This window comes from Heterocephalus glaber, unplaced genomic scaffold (genome assembly GCF_053883595.1).
Source record: "Heterocephalus glaber isolate CG9 unplaced genomic scaffold, H.glaber_assembly_v1.0 deba00000071, whole genome shotgun sequence".
Taxonomy (NCBI): Eukaryota; Metazoa; Chordata; class Mammalia; order Rodentia; family Bathyergidae; genus Heterocephalus; species Heterocephalus glaber.
The window spans coordinates 11,278,552-11,298,551 of NW_028258137.1; the positions used below are offsets into that span (position 1 = coordinate 11,278,552).

Below are 20,000 nucleotides of genomic sequence, written 5' to 3' on the forward strand. Positions count from 1 at the left end.
CAGGAGAGAGGCCTCACACAGATCCCCTGCCTCTTACCATTCGAGGACACAGTCGGGAGACAACCAGGAATCGGGCACTGAGGCTGCCAACACCTCAGTCTCAGGCTTCCCAGCCTCCAGAACTGAGAGATATAAATTTCTTCTCTATGAGCTGCCTGGTCTGTGATATTTTGCTCTAGCAGCCCGAAAAAAAGACTAAGACAAGGGCCAACTTGAGTTAGTTTTTTGCTTGCATATGCTTCGGAGGAATTCTGTTCTAAAATCAACAATGGTGCAAGGGTCACAGACCGTTCAAGAACCCTTGAAGAAAACAAGCATGAACTGGAAAGTATGTTCCTTGTCCAAAGGGGCCTTTTGGGCCGGGGATTTAGCTCAGTGGTTCCGCCACCTGCCTCACAAGTGAAAGGTCCTGAGTTTGATCCCCGGTACCCCAAAAAAACAAAGAGGGGCCTTTTTAGAGAATCGAAGTTTATGTCTATTTCGGTGGGTTACATACAAGTATAGGTTTTTAATTCCTACTGCCCAACATAGCAGAACAGGACAGATTTTGGCATTAGATTTGAAACAGTGACTCCAGGATGTTCTGGGTTGTGTGGTCTGGGGTGGGGACTGCGTTCTGAGCTGTGGGGATGGATGAGAGGACGGGCAGAGCAGCATAGGTGTGAGGTGGGCTGCTTACTACAGGGGGAGAGACTCACACTCCAGCCCAGGTCGCCACCCAGCCCACAATGACTCTCCCCACCAGCCGACCTGCTGCTGGCCTCCAGAGCTCTGCAGTAGATGAGAGGCTGTCCTCGGGAGAAGCCTAACTGACAGATGTGGGGTGCACTTGTGGCTCTGGCCCACATCTGAAAGCAGCAGCCTGTCTCCAGAAGAGAGCTGTTGATGACAGAGGCATTTATAGATCCTCCTACCTAGCTGTCATCAGGATTGGTCTTTTCTCCCCAAGAAAGGAATAGAGGAATCAGGTGCACTTTTTAAAGCTTTAAGCTTTGTAGCATTCAGTGTAATGAAGTCTTTGGAGAGTAAGAATATTTCTGTTGCCTCCTTCCAGATCTCTTCTTCAAAGAGATCCTTGGGCCACCTGCAGGACTAGCAAACCCCCGAGAACACGATGCCCTTGGCTTCCTGTTATCCTGTGCCTTGCAGGATGTGTAACTGCATTGCCTGGCAAGTTTTTCTGTTCTGCCTGGGCTGGGATCTGACAATATCTGCAACCAATATATATGATTGTTTTGCATGTTTTTAAACTTTGTAAAAATGATATCATGCTGAATATATTTGTATCTTTTTTCATTCATCGGCCCTGTTTTGGAGATTTATGTTGATAGGTGTACATTTACCTGTTGGTGGACATTTAGTTGGTTTCCATTTTTTTGCTATACAAATAAGGTTACAATAATCATTCTTACATGTTTACTTGTACATGTGTGGGGATTTTTCTGGCATATGTACTTAGAAGTGGAATTGTATTGTTTTGTTTTTTTGGTACCAGCGATCAAACTTGGGACCTTGCTTGCGCTTTCGAGGCAGGCAATGCCCACTAAGCTAACTCCCCAGCCCTAGAAGTGGAATTGTAATGTCAAGGAATGAAGTCTGGAACCAAAGGAGGCAGTTAGTAGAGACTTATGGAAATAAAGAGAACAGCGCTTGGTGCTCAGGATGGGTCCTGAGTGGGTGGCCGCATGGCCCTTTCTTCCTAATGGTGGATAAATGAGCACAGGAATTGCTCAGTTGTTTAGTGGCCACCTATCATGGGTGGCTCTGTGTATTTAAAATGACCATCTACAGGGCTGGGGATTTAGCTCAGTGGCACCCTGCCTGCCTTGTAAGCTCAAGGTCCTGAGTTCAATTTCCAGTACCAAAATAAATAAAAAATAAAATGACCAACTACAACTCAGGCTTCTAACCCAGTTCTTCAACATGTAAGGTTTAAAAGAAACTGGGATTGTAGAGGGAAAAAAATTGGTTATTTTGCATTTAAGTTCCTCAAAACTCATCTTAGTAAGGAAAGGCTACACCTTCCTTTAGTAGGGATGTCTGCATCTCATATTGCCTGAGGAAAAGTCCTATTTTTAACTCTTCTCTGTCTGGCCAGTTACCCAACTCTGTCTCAGCCCCTTCCCCTAGCTAGCAGCGTTTACTCGTAAGGGAACTCAACTATTTTCCACAAAATTTTGCAAGGCCCAGGATTATATGCACCTTCAACTTTACTAGATATTACCCACTTGTTTTTCCAATTGCCATAGTACCATATACTTAGAACAGCAGTGCATGACAATTCCAGATGTCCCTCCTGCCTCAGCCTCCCAATTGCTGGGATTAAAGGCATCCACCCCCACATCCAGCTCTTCTCAATACTAATTCTCTCTTGGTTGTTATCTGTTGGCAACATTTTTACTCCATCCTGTGACTTCTGTTAATATTTCTTATGGTGCCTTTTTTGTACAGAAGTTTTTCATATCAATGTACTACTTAAATTTATCAGTCTCTGCCTTTATGGCTTGTGGGGTTTTTGTTGTTTTTTTGTTTTTTGAGACAGGGTCTTGCTGTGTAGTTCAGGCTAGCCTCAAACTTGCAGCCATCTTCCTCCCTCAGCCTTCCAAGTGCTGAGATTATAGACATGTGTCACCACACCCTAGCTTGTTGTTTGTTTTTTTGGTACCAGGTATTGAACTCAGGACCTTGTGCTTGCGAGGCAGGCACAGCACCAGTGAGCTACATCCAAGGCCTGATCAATTTTTTTTTTTAAAGACAAGGTCTCGCTATGTAGTTCAGGCTGTCCTTGAACTATGTAGCCCAGACCGGCCTTGAACTTGCAGAGATCCTCCTGCCTCAGCCTCTTGAATGATACGATTACAGGTGTATGCCACCACACCCAGCCCTTCAAATTTTTTTCTAAGTGTCTTTTAAATTTTGCTTTTTCACATTTAAATATTTAATATATCTTACATATGATAGAGTAATCTATTTTTTTCACACATATAACCAATTATAGAATCCTGGATGACCTAGTTCATCATTTCCCCTTTTTCATATCACTGCTGTTGTAAATATGCGTGTTTCTATTGATTCCATTCTTTTGTCTAATAAGACACCTTCTATTATCATAATCCTGCCATATTATTTACTGAAACAAGTCTCCCAGCTTGATTTTGTTTTGTTTTGCTTTGCTTTGTTTTTGCGGTACCAGGGATTGAACCCAGGGAGTGCTAGACTTGAACCTGTGATCCTCATCCCTCAGCCTCCAGAGTAGCTGGGATTACAGGCATGTGGCTACACACACTTGTTCTGCTGAACACTTACTTGGTTATTCTTGGCTTTTTGCTCTTATATATGGAGTTTAGCCTCACTTGTTTAAAAAAAAAAACTTACCAGGCACTTTATTGAAATGGCATTCAACTCATGATCTGGAGATAATATACATCTTTATTACAGTATTGGGTTTTCTCATCCATAATGGTATACTGGTATCACTCTCATTTAGGTCTTCTTTTATGTTCTTCAATAATGTTTAGTCATTTTTTCCATGAAAAATGCATCTCTGTGCTAAATGTATTCCTAGGTGCTTATTGATTTTGCTCCTGAGAATGAAATTTCCCCCTATTTATTACCTAGTTGGTTAGAACTGGTGTATAAAAACATAACCAATATTTCTACTGGCTATGTACCTCAATGGTAGACTGTCTGCTTAACATGTATAAGGTCCTCAGTTCAATCCCCAGCACCACCAAAAAAATATGGTATTTATAGTTGATCTTGTAGCCAGCAACCATGTTTAACCTTATTTGTTCTCATTTTTACAGATTCTCTTGGATTTTTCTAGATAGACATTGTCTGTATATAAATTTAGATTCTTATGCTCTCAATTTCTTTTCCTCTCTTACTGTATTAATTTTACTGTCAGAACAATCTTGAGTAGTAGTGCTAGCAGACTTTTCAATTTTTTTTTTTTAGCTTTTTTTTTTTTTTTTTGAGCCAGGGTCTTGATTTGTAGTTCAGGCTGGCCTTGAGTTCACTATGTAGCCCAGACTGGCCTCAAACTCAGTGATCCTCCTGCCTCAGCCTCCCAAGTGCTGGGAGTACAGCTGTGTGCTACCACACCTGGCAGACTTCAAAAAATAACAACTTTGCTAGTATAATTCACATACTCTAAAGCTCACTCTTCTGACACACTTTTTTATGTTCCTATTTTGTTTTTGTTTTTTGGTTTTTTGAGACAAGGTCTTGTTTTGTAGTTCAAGCTGCCCTTGAACTCACTATGTAGTCCAGGCTGGCCTTGAAGTCCCAGAGATCCTCCTTCCTCAACCTCCCAAGTGCTGGGATTACAGGCGTGTACCACCATGCCTGGCCTAGAGAGTACATCTTTTTTTTTCTTTTTTTTTTTGTACTGGGGATCGAACTCAGTCCTTGTGCTTATGAAGCCAGCACGGAACCACTGAGCTAAATCCCTGGCCCCTAGATAGTACATCTTGAAGACAAAATGGACAGACCCTATACTGATTGATATTCCAAATAAAGCTGCTTTTTTAAGTGCTTTGTTTTGTAGCTCGTACCTACTTCTCTTGTTCCATTGTTGTCTGCTATGGCACTCTGAAATCACTGGTCTCTGTGTGGGTTTATCAGCACAGTGCATGCTTTTTTGGCGGGGGGGGGGGGGGGGAGTGGGTGGTACCGAAGGGTCCTCAGCTTGCGAGGCAGGCGCCAGAACCACTGAGCTAAATCCCCGGCCCACTGCATGCTTTATTTATACCTGGGCTACATAGTGAGTTCAAGGACAGGTTCCCCATCCCTGCCCCCAGAGGGCTATTGTAGTCCATACAAAGCCAAGGTCCTCCAGAGCACTAGTTAATAGATAAACCTAGCACTCCCGAGGTTGAGGCAGGAGGATAACCTGAGTTCAAAGCCAGCCTGGGCAACACAGTTCAGGCCAGGGCCAGCCTGAACTACAAAGGGAGACCCTGCCTCAAAAAACAACAAAAAAGATAAACCCAAGCATGAAAGACTTGATGTTGCCAACCATGTCTGTCTTCCTGAATCTCACTGGGTCTCAGTTCTCCCAGTTGAAGCAATGATAGCACATGTAAATAACTGGTATCCAGTGGGTGCTCAGTAAAACTATTGAAAAAAAAACAGCATCACTGACATTTGCTCGTCTCTTTTCTGTCTCTTCTCAGTTACACCTGTGGGTTTGTGGTCATGAACTATAAATAGATCTGAGTGGCTTTGGAAAGCCACCTCCTCCATTTCTGTATGACACTATTCTGTTATATGGTAAAGAGAGGGTCACCATTCCTGCCCGCCATTCCCTGTCGAGCAGTAGTTTGGTATAAAGGCCAGAGTTCTTCAAAGACCTTTTTATTTAAAAAAATCAACAACAACAAAAAAACAGGGTCTGGCTAGCTAGGTATGGAGGCATACACCTACAATCCCAGGGCTCAGGAGGCTGAGGCAAGAGGATTGCCATGAGTTCAAGGCCAGCTTGGGCCACACAGTGAGTTTCAGGCCAGCCTAAACTACAGAATGAGACCCTGTCTCAAAAAAAAAAAAAAAAAAAGAGGAGGTTCCACTAAGAATTCAGGTAGATATAAAAGGATGAATGTCTGCTGCTCATGGACACCACTGAAGCATTGTCGAAGTCTCTCTTCCAACTGCCTTCATGTCTAAGTCAGAGTCTCCTAAAGAGTCCAAACAGGTGCCAGAGCTCTTTATCAGGAGGCTGAGCACTGAAACTGATCGGTCTAGAAGCCAGTGTGAGTAATTCGGAACACCCACAGCCTGGGTGGTAATGAGATCCAAACAGCAAGTGCTCCAGGGGCTTTGGGTTTGTCACTTAAGCCACTTGTGGAAGAGGTGGATGCAAGCTTGAATGCAAGTGCACAAAGTGGATGGATGTGTGGAACCGGAGTGTGCTGTCTCAAGAGAAGATTCTCAAAGACCAGGTGCCCACTTAATTGTGCAGATTTTTTTTTTTTCTCCCGGTAACTCAGGGCCTTATGCTTGCCAGGCAGTTGTGGTGCCACTGCACTAAATCCCCAGCTTAATTGTGAAGATTTTTCTTTTTCTTTTCTTTTTTTAGATTTTTGTTTTTTGGTACCAGGGATAGAACTCAAGACCTTGCACTTGTGAGGCAGGCAGCGAGCTGCACCACTGAGCTAAATCCCCAGCCTGATTGTGAAGATTTTCGTTGGTGGTATTAAAGAAGATACTGAAGAAGTAAAAAAAAAAAAAAAGATACTGAAGAACACCTATGAGATTATTTTTGAATAGTAGGGAAAAACTGAAGTGACTGAAATCATGACTGACCCAGGCAGTGGAAAGAATAGGGGCTTTGCTTTTGGAAGCTTTGGTGACCATGATCCTGTGCATAAAACTATCATTCAGTAATCTCTTACTGTGGCCGGGAATTTAGCTCAGTGGTTCCAGTGCTTGCCTCGCAAGCGCAAGTTCCCGAGTTCGATCCCCGGTACCAAAAAAAAAGTAATCTCTTACTGTGAATGGCCATTAACTGTGACAGGAGGAAAGCCCTGTTGAAGCAGGAGATGGCAAGTGCTTCATCTAGACAGAGGTCAAAGTGGTTCTGGAAATTTTGGTGGTGGCCGTGGAGGTGATTTTAGTGGTAATGACAATTTTGGTCTTGAAGGAAGCTTTAGTGGTTGAGGTTTGGAGGCAGCCGTGGAGGTGGTTGGATGTGGGAGCAGTGGGGACAGCTATAGTGGATTTGGTAATGATGGAAGCCATTTTGGTGCTGGCAGAAGCTACAATGATTTTCGCAGTTACAACAATCAACCTTCAGCCAGGCGTGGTGGCACATGCCTGTAGTTCCAGCACTTGGGAGGCTGAGGTAGAAGGACTGCAATGAGTTCAAGGACAGCCTGGGCTACATAGTGAGTTCAAGGCCAGCCTGAACTACATAACAAGACCCTGTCTCAAAAAAAAAAAAAAAATCAACCTTCAAAAGTGGGACCCAAGAAGGGAAGACACTTTGGAGGCAGAACCTCTGGGCCCTATGGTGATGGAGGCCAGCACTTTGCCAGACCATGAGATCAAGGCAGCTCTGGCTGTTCCGGTAGCAACAGTCATGATGGTGGCTGTCGAAGGTTTTAATACTGCTAGAAAACAGAGCTCGGCAGGAGAGGCCAGCCACAGAAGTGACAGAGAAGCTACAGGGTACAAGACTTGTGAACTCACCCAAGCACAGTGGTGGCAGGGCCTTGCTGCTATAAAGAAGACATGTTTTAGACAGCACTCGTGTGTGTAGGCAAAAAAACTCAAACACTGTATTTGTGACTGTGTAACAGGTTATTTTAGTTTCTGTTCTGTGGAAAGTGTAAAGCATTCCAACAAAGGATTTTAGTGTAAACTTTTTATTTGCACCAATGCTATTGACTGCTAAATGTTAATAGTCTGATCATGACGCTGAATAAATGTGTCTTTAAGAAAAAAAAGGATGGGGCTGGGGATTTAGCTCAGTGGTTCTGGCGCCTGCCTCGCAAGCTGAGGACCCGAGTTCGATCTCCGGTACCAAAAGAAAAAAAGAGAAAAAAAAGGATGTAGATCAGTTTGATATAGAAAGATCAACAGGCTGTGAAATGTTAAGTGAAAAAAGCAGTGTATAAGCATATATAAAGTTTTCTTTTGTGTAAGAAAATAAGGATATATATTCATATTTAACTCTACTTCTAAAAATACTGAAAAAAAAAAAAAAAGAAGCCAGTTTCCCACAAGGGGAAGAGAACAGAAAACAGCGGTGGGAGCAAGACTTGGCCATGAGTACCTTTTTATAGAGTCTTGATACCTGGATAATGTGAATATATTAACCATACAAGAGGAAGAGGACAGAAAACAGCGCTGGGAGCAAGACTTGGCCATGAGTACCTTTTTATATAGTCTTGATACCTGGATAATGTGACTATATTAACCATTCAAAAGCCACACACCCCCATGGGTTTTTTATTTTGTTTTTGAGAGGGTCTCCCTGCTTTTGACAGGGTCTCACAATGTAGTTCATGCTGGCCTTGAACTCACTAGGTAGTCTAGGCTGGCTCTGGATTCATGGCAATCCTCCTGCCTCAGCCTCCCAAATGATGGGAATTACAGGTATGCACCACCTTGCCCAGCAAAAATGTCACTTTTTATGACAACAACCACTGTTTCCTACCCCAGGCCGGGCTGCCATGGACCCCACAAGCCCTTCTCATGCTCTGACAAGTGTAGAAGCCATTTCTCTGACCCATCCCAAGGGGAATAAAGGACATGGTCACACTGCAATGCCTTTATAGAGGAAATTTTATTGTTAATTATTTATCTTAATAGTCTCAGAAAGAGGAACAGATTAGCTCAGTCCAACATGATTGGCAGTTGGCAAAATCTAGTGAAGCAAGTGTTCTGATTGCTAAGGATTTAATTTGGATGCTTTTAATACTTAGCCATCTAACACTTCAAACATAATCCAGAATAAATGCATCATCTCCTTCCCTTTAACACTGCACCTACCTCAGTTCATTATGGAAACACCTTCATTAAATGATTCCCAGAGGAAACTATATAACTTGTTCCCAGAGGAACAAGTTCCCTGGAGAACAGAACCATGAGGACAGTGCACAAAAGAAAAATTCAAAATAAAACTCTGTATGATAATTTACTAGTCTAAGGAAACAAAACCTTTCAATATATTAAGAAATGAATCCAGTTACGAACGCACTAATAGGTCTATATGGAGAGGTCTGAACAACTGAAAACGGCTGGCTATTTACAAGATACACAAGCAGGAACGGTGCACTCAGCCCAGCGCTGGCCCTCAGAAGCCAAAAGTGTTCTCTCCGCTGTAGGCCACATATAAGAATCCATCTTCATCCTTTTCCTTCTCGTAAAGCTGTCCCATAGTTAGGCTTGAAAGAGAAAGAAAAATAATCATTGAAAATTGAGTCTGGGTGTCAGGAGGAAAAATCTGGCCTGAGAATGAGGAGTCTGATCCATGCTGGCAGGCAGTCAAAATTATTCAGGTTTTGGTGCCTTTCATAACCTGCGATCTGTTATTAGGAAAGGAAATGGAGCCATGAGTCAGGCCAGGGATTTAGCTCAGTGGTACCACACCTGCCTTGCAACCTCAAGGTCCTAAATTCAATCCCGGTACCAAAAAAAAAAAAAAGATGAAAAGAGTGGGAGTCAGCAGATAAATAAAGCAAAAGCTGGGTTTGGTATAATCTCAGTACACAGGAGGTTGAGGCAGCAGGACAGCTGTGATTCAAGGCCACCCTGAGCTACATGAGACTCTATCTCAAGCTGCCCCCACCCAAAAAAAGCCTAGGAGCAAAGTTTCCATCCCCTATTCCAGAAGCAGGCCCTCTTGTCTCACTCTCACAAGAAAGTCCTTTAAAAAAGAAAAACCCCAGCTCCCTGACTGGGCTCTGGCTGGTTGGCACCTGAATGTCTTTTAAATAGGACAAAGAAAAACCTAAGCAAAATGAAGAGCCTAAGGACCATCCCTATGTGGAGTGAAGGACCCTGGTAAAAACAGCAGATTGGGCTCTCTTCTTCTTCAGGAGGGTTTATTTGAAGGTTTGTAATTTGGACTGAACATGACAGGTACAAGTAGGTTCACTCTTGTGGAAGTTCCCCAGCCAAAACTGTGTCCCCACAGATCTATGTCAGCATCAAAGAGAAGTTATTTTCCCTCACACATAGTGTGCGAAAGCTCCCATTGTATCTGGGATGCTAACAGCCCTCCAGAAATAGAGGTTTCTTAAATTAAATGAGTGGGTGGGAAGGCTGGCTTCCTGAAGCCATAAAACAGATTGCAGTGGAGGCCGAATCTAGTGCTGCCATGAAACGGAGTTGTCCTGGCTCCAGAGTGAGTCTAGTAACACCTGCAGCCCCATGCCAGCTCTGTCCATGTGACTGTGCTGAGATGAGCAGGACATGCAAACATGTGCTGAGCAGTAGTGTGACACTGGTGGTGGGTGAGATGATGATCCAAGGTCACTATCCCAGACAGGTCACAAATATGCATAGATTTGCCAGGCGTAGTGGCATATATCTATAATGCCAGCCCTGGGGAGAATCACCATGAGTTCAAGGGCAGCCTAAACTTCGCAGCAAGACCGTCTCAAAAAGAAACCTTAAATTATAGGACAGTGAACCAAGGGTCACTGAAGGAAACAAAGTGGAGCCCAGGGCCTCAATTTGATGAAACATTAATTTCCCTGCTGCTTTGAACCTGGTCCACTGACTGGGACTTAAATGTGTAAATGGGGACACAGACCACCCTCATAAAGGAGTGTTTTTCCTTTCCTGTTCCTTCTGCCCCATTTGCAAGCTGAGCTCAGGTGGCTATGTGGGTAGATTATTAAGTAACAATGTGAGGGTGGATGAGTATGAATATGAAATGACCTGTCATCAGCATCTCATACAATAGTGACAGTATGGACATGTAGCCCATGCCCATACTCCCAGCACTAGGGAGGCTGGGGCAGGAGGATCGCAGTGAGCTTTTGAGGCCAACCTGGGCTACATGGTAAGTTCAGGGACAACCTGAACTACAAAGTGAGACTCTGTCTCAAAAAACAATAAAACAACAACAACAGCAGCAACAGCAACAACAACAAAACCCCAATAAAAACAGTGCTACCGGTGAGGATTTCTTAATCTGGAATTTACAAACGTGATTCATCTAATTGGGATTGCTGTAAATGTAAAACACAAGATTTCAAAGTGTCAGGTAAAACATCTCAATTTTTATTACATGTTGAAATGGTAAAATTTTAGATATACTAAGTTAAATAGTTGAGATTACTCTCACTTCTTAATGTGGCTACTAGAAATTTTTACAATCATCTATGAAGTTCCCATATTATTTCAATGGGCAGTGGCAGCCCTGATCATGGGGCGACTTGGGAAAGGGCAGTGGTGGGGAGAGGAAGCCCGGCTCACTACAGTGCAGTCTCCACCTTGTGGCACTGAGGAATCACTGGGGAACTTTAGCTATGCCCAAGCCCCACCCCAGGCCAATTACATCAGAATGTCTAGAGGTGGAACCAGGCATCAGCACATCTTCAAATACCAGAGATGATTCTAGGGACAGCGAGAGGAAAGGGCCATGTGACTAAGATGTAGAGTGACAAACCAGGAAGTGAGTGAGCTCCCAGGAACTACCAGAAGTGCTTGATCATGTACCTAAGCCTCCCAAGACTCAGCCTGGTGGCTGGGACCACCTAGAGAGAAACCTCACTTTTCTCTGAGACTCCTCACACTGAGGCTTATGGGAAACCACTACAGCTAGTGCCATAGCTCTACGGTGAGTGAGTGCTCTCCACTCAGTCAGGTCCAGGGTACCCCTGTACCTGTTGTAACATCTCTCCACTGCCATTAACCAAATGGGTTTCAACACAGTAGCAGCACTGTGCAATTCAAAGACAATTAATCTGGTGCTTACAGAAAACAGAAAGTTCGGTTCTACCTGAAAGTTGAAGTTCTGCTCTTTTCCTAGCAGTAAGAATCCCCAGTGTAACACCTCTAAATTCCAGTGCTAAATGAGCACTACTTGAGAAGCTCCACCTACACCAGGGGCTTACCCCAGATTCTCCATGCTACCCATGGTGAACAATGATCCCTGGGACACTACTTATCTAAGGCAGGCTCTGGGACTCAGCCCTCAGTTTGGGGAGGATACAGAGGCCATAATTATGTGGCTTTTGTCCTTGTCTGCCTTTAGATTCCATTGTCTTTTAATTTGTTTAAGCAGTGCTCGTGCAACTATAAAAGCTAGTAATTCTAAGTATAATAGCAAAACATGGCCAAGTACTGTGCTAAGTAAGTTACATATATTAACTAACCTCACAACAGAAGTAGGCACTTTGGTAATCCATAGTGCAAAGAAAAGAAAACTAAAGTATGGAGAGGTCAAGTCACAAAACTAGGACATATTCTCACCATCAACCTGTGCAGCCTCCAAGTGAATGAGTGTTCTAATGACCTAACCGTCTGTGCCCTTCCCTAGAGATTATCCTTAGAACACACTTCTCAGATACACAAGCATCCTTGCCAATCACCTGGACATCAAGCTCTCAAACAAGACCACTGAGTAGCAGGTCTTGGGTCTGTCTCCTTCAAATCCTGTAATGTGACAACTAATGGTTGCGTCTAACGGCTTCAAGAGTCTGATACTACTCTTTCTCTATCACACAGAATCATACGGAAGCTTTATGAGCTGGCAACAGCACTGTGTCCTTATAGTCGGGATAAGAAACTTGACAATTGACAATGCTCAATGCTGCACAGCTGCCTGATTTTGAGATGACACTGGATGTGAAGAAACAAGACTGGCACATCCGCACAGTGTAATAATTTGAAACAGCATCTAGGGTATCAGAACACATGCAGTATCAGAGTAACTTGGCCTGGAGCCAAAAAGAGAATTGGGCCACAAACAAAATTAAGAAAAAACAAAAACTTGGTTTAAGTCCAATTAAGTCCATATTCAAGCTGAGTGCAGTAGCCCACTCCTGTGATCTCAGCTATCATGGAGGCTGAGGCAGGAAGATGACAAGTTCAAGGCCAGCCTGCGCTACACAGTGAGGTTAAGGCCAGCCTGAACTACATACCAAGACCCTGTCTCAAAAAAAAAAAAAAAAAAAGTCAGGGCCAGCCTGAGCTTTATACTGAGTTCAAGGCCGGCCCAGACTACATAGTAAGACTTTGTCTCAAAAAAAAGACAGACAGACAGACAGAAAGAGACAGAGAGAGAGAGAGAGGGCTGGCCCTGTCTCTACTCAAAAGGGAAGCTGGCGTAGACCTGCACGGATGCCCAATCACCAAGGCTTCTGCCCTTAGCACCGACCAAGGGCAGGTCATGGAGCTGTGAGACCCAGTGTGACTCATGAAGTGGCTAGGCTGATGCACACATCTGGCCAGTCATCTGCTGTGGCCACCGTGTGCTTCCACCAGACCTAAGCTCCTGTCTTCTCCAGCAGGCAGGATGAGTATGGTAAGATCAGAGGGCACCTGGACCTGGAAAGATGCACGCTGCAAAGTGACAATAGCATAGCCCCAAAGGCATCCAGAGGTGCCAGAATGTAAAGGCGAACTACCTTTTGTTCCTTTTTTTTGGGGGGGGGTACCCAGGGATCAAACTCGGGTCCTTGTGCTTGCAAGGCAAGCGGCGGAACCACTGAGCTAAATCTCTGGCCCCCCCCTTTTGTTCCTTTTTGTCAGATTTTTCTCTCATATGAACAAACCTTTGTTCCTTTGCGGAAATAAACCCTGTTTTGGGGGGTTGGTTTTTTTTATGGTACCGGGGATTGAACTTGGGACCTTGTACTTTCAAGGCAGGCACCAGAACCACTGAGCTAAATCCCCGGCCCCTATAAACCCTGTTTTTGAAGAGGTATTTACCCAGAAAAGATCAAAAGTACTAATTTAGCATATTTCTAAATAAAGAATGAATGGATTATAAAACATCACAACATCCTTTAAGACTTCTTTTTTTTTTTGGTACCAGGGATCGAACTTGGAACCTTGCACTTGCAAGGCAGGTGTCAGAACCCCTGAGCTAAATCCCCAGCCCTTTAAGACTTCTTTAAAACTTGAGAAGCAAGCAGGCATTATCGCATACACCTGTTCAAGGCCAGCCTGGAATACACAGCGAGACCCCATCTCCAAAGAAACAAAAAGACACCAAGGCTTGAGAAGCAACTACCATCATCTTAAATGGCACTGGTTTCCCCATGTGGAATTGTAGGGATATTTTAATTAATAACACACTCCTGTTAGGAGTGTGTTATTTTAAACATAGCATAAAGAAGATTTTTACCCATGCTCTAAAAAAGACCAAAGGCCTCTGCCAGATCTGGGTTTCCCTCTGAGGCCATGCCTGGGAAACCTGACTTAAACATCAGTGTTCTCTCTCAGTTCTCCCTGCACCAAGGCACGGTTCCCCTTCTGGGTTGGGCCTGATTCTTGATGCAGGCAACCAGGCAGAAAACTCAACTTTCCAATGCTAAATGGAAAAAGCAGTTGAAATCTCCCCACTTTCCTTTTTTCGTTGTTTTTTTATTTTTGAGACAGCATCTCACTATGCAGTTCAAGCTGGCCTAGGACTCACAGCAATCCTCCTGCCTCAGTCTCCCCAGTGCTGAGGTTACAGGTATCCATCCACCACTACACCTAGCAGAGATTTCCCCCTTTTTTAAAGAAACAGAACTTGAAAGAATTAAGGAAGTAGAATTCTTAGGGACTTGCCGCTGTTTCTAGAATCAGTATTCAGTACTAATTTAAACAATAATCACGACACTCTGCATGGTTACCACCAAAGTCCAGCTATAAGGGAGAAATAAAGTTATGGAAGGATGAGGGCTTCTGCAGGTCTGGGTCCATCCTTTCTCTATTCTAATTTCCCCAGCCACTCAGGCTGCAAGCACTGGGTGAAGGTTACATGAGGCTAGAAAGAGTTGAAGAAGAGGCTAAACTGCATTGGAGAGGAGATATTGGAGTTGAGTCACATATTAGCTTTAGGAAGGAGACCCTAGAGCACTTTGTGCTGCTATGAATGATTATATTTGCATAAAGCCTGATGATGTCACATCCATCTTTCATCTATAGATAAACTTGTTTTCAAGAATAAAATCCCAAAATGAACAAAGAATGGCTGCATCAAGTATTGGGCAAGAAGTCATTAGCTGGGCCAGCCATGGTGGTACACAGCCATAATCCCAGCACTTGGGAGGATGAGGCCAGCAGGGGCTACATAGTGAGTTCAAGGCTAGCCTGGTCTACATAATGAGATGCTGTCTCAAGGGGGAAAAAAGGTCATTAGCAGGGTCCAAAAGTGCTAAAGTCCTGGGCAGAGGGGCCCTGGCTGGTGCTGTCCACATCTTAAAGAGTCAGGAGTTGAATTCCTGGTCACCTTGTCCTAAAATCCTGACTTACGGCCACATGTAATCTGCTTTAGGATAAGTTCTCCCCAGACAAAAAGGCAAATGGGACTTGGGAGAGGAAACGGCCTTAGCTGGCCTGAGAATCAGTTTTCACTTCCAACCCTATTTCTCCAATCTTATTTATACCTCAGGAATAACATGAAGGGGGTAGCTGGTAAGACCTATACCCATTTTAGTTTTGAGATTACCACACTTGATCTTAGCAAAAAGGCCGAGAAGCAATTAGTTTTGAGATTACCATGGAGCCATCAGAGAAATCTTAGTATATGTGCTGCCAAAGTGAGCACCATCAAAGAAATCTTAATGTCTCTAAAAGCCTGCTTCATTTCTTTCAAGAAGTACCAAAGGACTGAAATGGGAAAAATAAACTCAGTGCCACTGGTCCTAGTCATCTGCTTCCTCCCACTAAGGTACCACCTCCAAGAAGGAGGAAACAAGGGTCACTAAGGCTCTCTAGAAATTCCAGGTGAAAGAAAAATGACCTCCCCACCATCTTGAGGGAGCTAAAAGTGACCGTGGTTATTCCAGGCTTCCTTACCTGTTGAAGAGTGCACCCAGCAACATACTGCTGAGCCTCTGAAGGGAGGCTAGACAATCCCAAGGGTGACAAGATCACCTCTGAAACAAGACAGCTTCCAGAAAAAACCAAGAGCACCCACTGGCCAGGCTGTGGTCCCGTCCTCAGGCTGGATATTGGCCTTAGGAGAGTAGCTTCCATTTTTCTCCTGCACTACCCCCTACCAAACACCTGAAGTGGAGTTGGCAGAGATTGGGAAAGAAGGTAGCAGACTAGAAAGTAGCCAGAGCTTTCTACCTTTATTAGAAATAGATCAGGAATTTGGCTTAGGCATTTTCTGAAATTTTCAACAGGAGTACATTCTTATAAACTGAGCTAGCTTACCGGGCCTCTGAAAGTCTTTGCTTTTACAAGTATTACTTTTGGGGTAACATAAAACTTAGTTTGGGTTACTAGGATAAAATGTGGCCAGGAATTCACACTGAGGGTAGAGGCAGGCTCCAGAAATCTGGCTCAGTGCCCAATCAGGACTGGGAAAAGCCTGACCAAAGATTTAGACAGCCAATCAGTCCCTTTTCTTCTTTTCACAAGAGACTAAAGCTGGGCTGTCAAGTACACCAAAAAGAGGAATTGTAATGGCCCTGTCCTGATTCAGTCCTCAATTTATAATCAAAGACTGCTTCTAGGAAGCATGACAGTCAAACAGTTCAAGTGACAGTCAAGGGGGCCAAGGATACAGCTCAGTGGTCCTGTGCCTGCCTGGCAAGTGCAAAGTCCTGAGTTCATCTCCAGTACCAGAAAACAACAACAACAACAAGAACAACAAAAAGTGACAGTCAAAGCAAGTGGTGCCAGGGGAAGTTTAAATCTGTAAAAAGACTTCAATCCCTTTACCATCAGCAGCCACTTTTTTTTTTTTTTTTAGTACCAGGGATTGAACTCAGGTCCTTTTGTTTTCAGGGCAGGTGGCAGAACCACTGAGGTAAATTCCCGCCCCCTAAGCAGCCACTTTTATCAGACCTGAGGATAAGGCAGATATCAACTCTTGAAATAACAAATAGTTGACTTTAGAGAGCAAACAGGCAGGGGATTAACTAAAGCTAAGCCTCAGCAGTGCCCACAAGCTCTTGGTGGAGAACAATAGGGCTGATTTCATGAGCCACTAGGAAAAACCACATTTCAGGCTCAGTTCTACCTATGGCTTAAGCCTAAGCAAGTCCTCACTTAGGATGCAACCTTGCTGAGGTTGGGCTGCATTTTTTCTTTTCAAGTCGAATCTTTCTTCAGTTTTTTAAATCCAGAGTACACAAATATATTGCTACTGTTTATTATTTTCCTGGAGTTACTGATATCAGAGAACATAAAATCCAGATTTGCAGCCTTAAGAATTTTAAGACCTCCTCATTCCAGAGATGCAGATGAAAACAACACTGAGATTCCACCTCACCCCACAAAGAATGGCTGCTATCAAGAAATCAAACAATAACAGCCTGGGCCTAGGATTTAGCTCAGTGGTTCCACTGCCTGACTTGCAGGCCCAAGGACCCAGGTTCGATTCCCGGTACCAAAAAAAAAAAAAAAACCAATAACAAATGCCGGCAGGGGTGTGGGGAGAAAGGAGCCCTTCTCCATTGTTGGTGGGAGTGCAGGCTGGTGCAACCACTGTGGAAATCAGTATGGAACTACCTCAAAGAACTAGGACTACAGGTCCCATTTGACCTAGCTATTCCCCTGCTGGGTATCTTCCCCAAAGAATTAAAAGAATCATACCACAGTGATATATGTGCACCTATGTTTATAGCGGCACAGTTTATAATAGGTAAAGCTTGGAAGCAGCCCAAGTGCCCATCAACTGGAAACTGGATAAAGAAGATGTCGTTTTTTTATAAAATGGAGTACTACTCAGCCATAAAGAACCAGAAACTAGAGACATTTATAGCTAAATGGATGCATATTGAGGCCATACTCTTAAGTGAAATAAATAGAACCCATATGTGTAAATACCGAATAGTTTCTCTAATGTGAGAAACTGAAAGTATAAATAAGGTTTAAAATGAATTATTCATAATTTGAAATAGGAAAAGGTCCAAAGGTGTAGGGGTGGCAGGAGGGGAAGGGGAAAGGGAAGAAAGGAAAGGAAAAATTATGAGAAAGAAAAAAAAAATGGAAACAAAGTCTATGTAAATAGGGAAGGGTGGAGGGGGTGAAGGGCGCACAGGTAATGGGGAAAAAATAAGAACCAAGAAACATCATGTACAAGTACAAGCACCCAATGATAAATGTAAACGTATTGTATACCTAAAATGTACCAATAAATATATAAATTTTAAAAAAAGAATTTTAAGACCTCCAAAGTTTTGACTCTTTAAGCAGACAAGCAGATGTTCCAACACTCAAGAGCACATCTGGCAAACACATCTCACCTGGACTGTGGGACTGTCTTATCCACAAACAGGAAGATTGCCTTTTCAGAAGGAAGCTGGATCCTTTTCCTGATGATCCACATGAACTGAGCCACAGTGATGTCAGATGGAACCAAGTACTTCCGTTTGTCAATGTCAACAATCTGAGAGCCTGAGACTTTTTCCACAATCACCTGGGGAAGTAAACAGAGGTCAGCCCTGGATTTCCCAAAGTGAGGCTCTGGCCTCACAGACAGGGAGCTGATGGACAGAGTGAGGGCAAGTAGGTGGGTGGGAAACTGCATAGCATGAGAAAATACGCCCATGGCTTTATAAGCCACACACTCTGGAGGTTAAGAATTGATATAAATGTGTTGTAGAGAAAGGTAAATGCTTTTCTGTGGTCAATTATATCTCTCATCCCTGGAGTGAGAAATACTGCTATTAAGCTTTTCAACATTTTATCTAAGCAGCTGGGCGTGGTGGCACATACCCATAATTCCAGAACTAAGGAGCCTGAGGCAAGAGGATCACTTAGGGTTTGAGGCTAGCCTGAAGTACATAGTGAGACCCAGTCTAAAAACAAACAAAAAAATAAAACACATTTTGCCTGGGGAGACACAAAAATATATGTGAGAGTTTTATCTGTAGCCTGTTTCTCCAGGACTCCAGAATGGACCCAGGCTACTAGAAAATTAAAATACCAAGGAACAAAAAGAAATAAAAATGGATGGACTAAAAGGAATGCTTGGCAATCTCAGCCAGCCAAGAACCAAATCTTTCACTTGGCCTGTTGTTTCTCTCTGAACCCATTTTGAATCTGTCCTTATAGTTCTCTCCCAAAAGGAACTGTTTACAAGCAAAGAGCTACAATAACAGGTCTTGGTGTCCTTTAAAAATCAATAAGGAGGGCTGGGGATTTAGCTTAGTGGTTTCGCCGCCTGCAGTGCAAGCACAAGGACCGAGTTCAATCCCCAGTACCAAAAAAAAAAAAAAGTCAATAAGGATAACAAAAACTATCTCCCCCACCAAAAAGGAACAGAAGATCACATTTACTGGTTAAAGGGAAAAGGGGTTTTCAGCAGCTTTTCAGATCTTTTTTGGTAAGGCAAGATGACAGCCTCAGAGGAAAGAAAGCTAAAAGTTAAAATAGAGATTCAACGTTAAAGACGAATGACCTGAGACTAAAGTACCACTTATAAGACCTAAGTGACAGTCTGAGGGAGACTGTCTCCACCAGTGTTCCCCAAAGTGGCAATGAACTGTTGCCCTGTCCTAGAACATGTTCCTTACATAATTGGCGAGGGAGCCCAGAGGCAGCAGGCAGCCCGCTGGCCTAGATCGGGAGATTCAGCACTGGGGCGCCCGAACAGCACCAGCCCCAGCCCTACACGCCCTGGTCCCCGCCAGCCCCAAACCAAACCCGCCAGTCTGCTGATGTAACTGGGACCGGAACTTCCAAGTCTACTGTTGAATGATGCAGGGCCCTAACACCGCTCCTAGAAAACAGGGGTGACAGCGGGGTGAGGGGACGGGGAGTCTAAACACTCACCGGAACTCGATCAGGATATTTCGCTCGGATCTTCGCGGATTCTACGCATCTGTGTTCTGTGAGAGAAACACAGCGCGCTGACTGTCCCACCTGCCAGCCTGCGGGTTCTCCATTCCCGGGCCCCTAGCCCTCCTCCCCGCCGCGACCTGCGCACGCTGCGAGTCCTCGTTCGGGCGTCCCCACAGCCGCTATCCCGGGTCCCCTCGCTCCCGAAAGGCCCGTGGAAAGCGGTCCGCCAGGGATGGTGGGGCCTCGGCTACTGAAGCTCAGAGCGCAGCATCCGCCCCGCCCGAGCTGGCCCAGAGCGGCCCGAGTGGGGGAGGGGAGGGGGGCCCACCCGCCGCTCCGCCCCCGCATCCGCCGGCAGTCTATCGCATACCCAGTGAGTGGTCCTCCTTGAACATCCACTTCATGACGGCGGCGGGGAGGGGACCGAGCCGGCTCTCTGAGCCGCGAAGTTCAGCGAACCGACCACAACAACAACAGCGGCGACGGCAGCGACAGAGGAGACTACACGACAGGCGGAACTTCCGGCTGCCCAAGCCTAGCAACTGATTGGGGGCGGGGCTTCCGGCGGCGTTCATCGGGGCGTCGCG

The 20,000-nt window shown here is 44.5% G+C and overlaps 2 protein-coding genes across 2 annotated transcripts in view; one reads left to right on the top strand and one right to left on the bottom strand.

Annotated features, from left to right (window-relative positions):
* Adat1 (adenosine deaminase tRNA specific 1) overlaps positions 1 to 8,676 on the top strand; it is a 39,783-nt gene extending 31,107 nt beyond the window's left edge. Inside the window, exon 11 of the transcript XR_015448558.1 lies at positions 1,055 to 8,676. The gene's annotated coding sequence lies outside the window, so the exon portion shown is untranslated. The remainder of the gene's footprint in view (positions 1 to 1,054) is intronic.
* Positions 8,272 to 19,987, bottom strand: Gabarapl2 (GABA type A receptor associated protein like 2). Its single transcript, XM_004842829.4, has 4 exons — positions 19,784 to 19,987; positions 19,405 to 19,460; positions 17,874 to 18,046; positions 8,272 to 8,891 (listed from the first exon to the last, which is right to left on the bottom strand). The coding sequence occupies exons 1-4, from the start codon at positions 19,815 to 19,817 to the stop codon at positions 8,801 to 8,803; spliced, it is 354 nt and encodes a 117-aa protein (XP_004842886.2). The 5' UTR covers positions 19,818 to 19,987; the 3' UTR covers positions 8,272 to 8,800.
* Between the last annotated feature and the right edge of the window lie 13 nt (positions 19,988 to 20,000).

Bases quoted from the DNA above. Each gene is read 5' to 3' on its own strand.
- Gabarapl2 (XM_004842829.4), bottom strand. From the start codon at position 19,817: ATGAAGTGGATGTTCAAGGAGGACCACTCACTGG. The intron at 19,461-19,783 runs GTATGCGATAGA...TTTCTCTCACAG, and splicing joins CAAGGAGGACCACTCACTGG to AACACAGATGCGTAGAATCC. The intron at 8,892-17,873 runs GTGAGATGTGTT...TTCTCTTTCAAG, and splicing joins AAGACAGTCCCACAGTCCAG to CCTAACTATGGGACAGCTTT.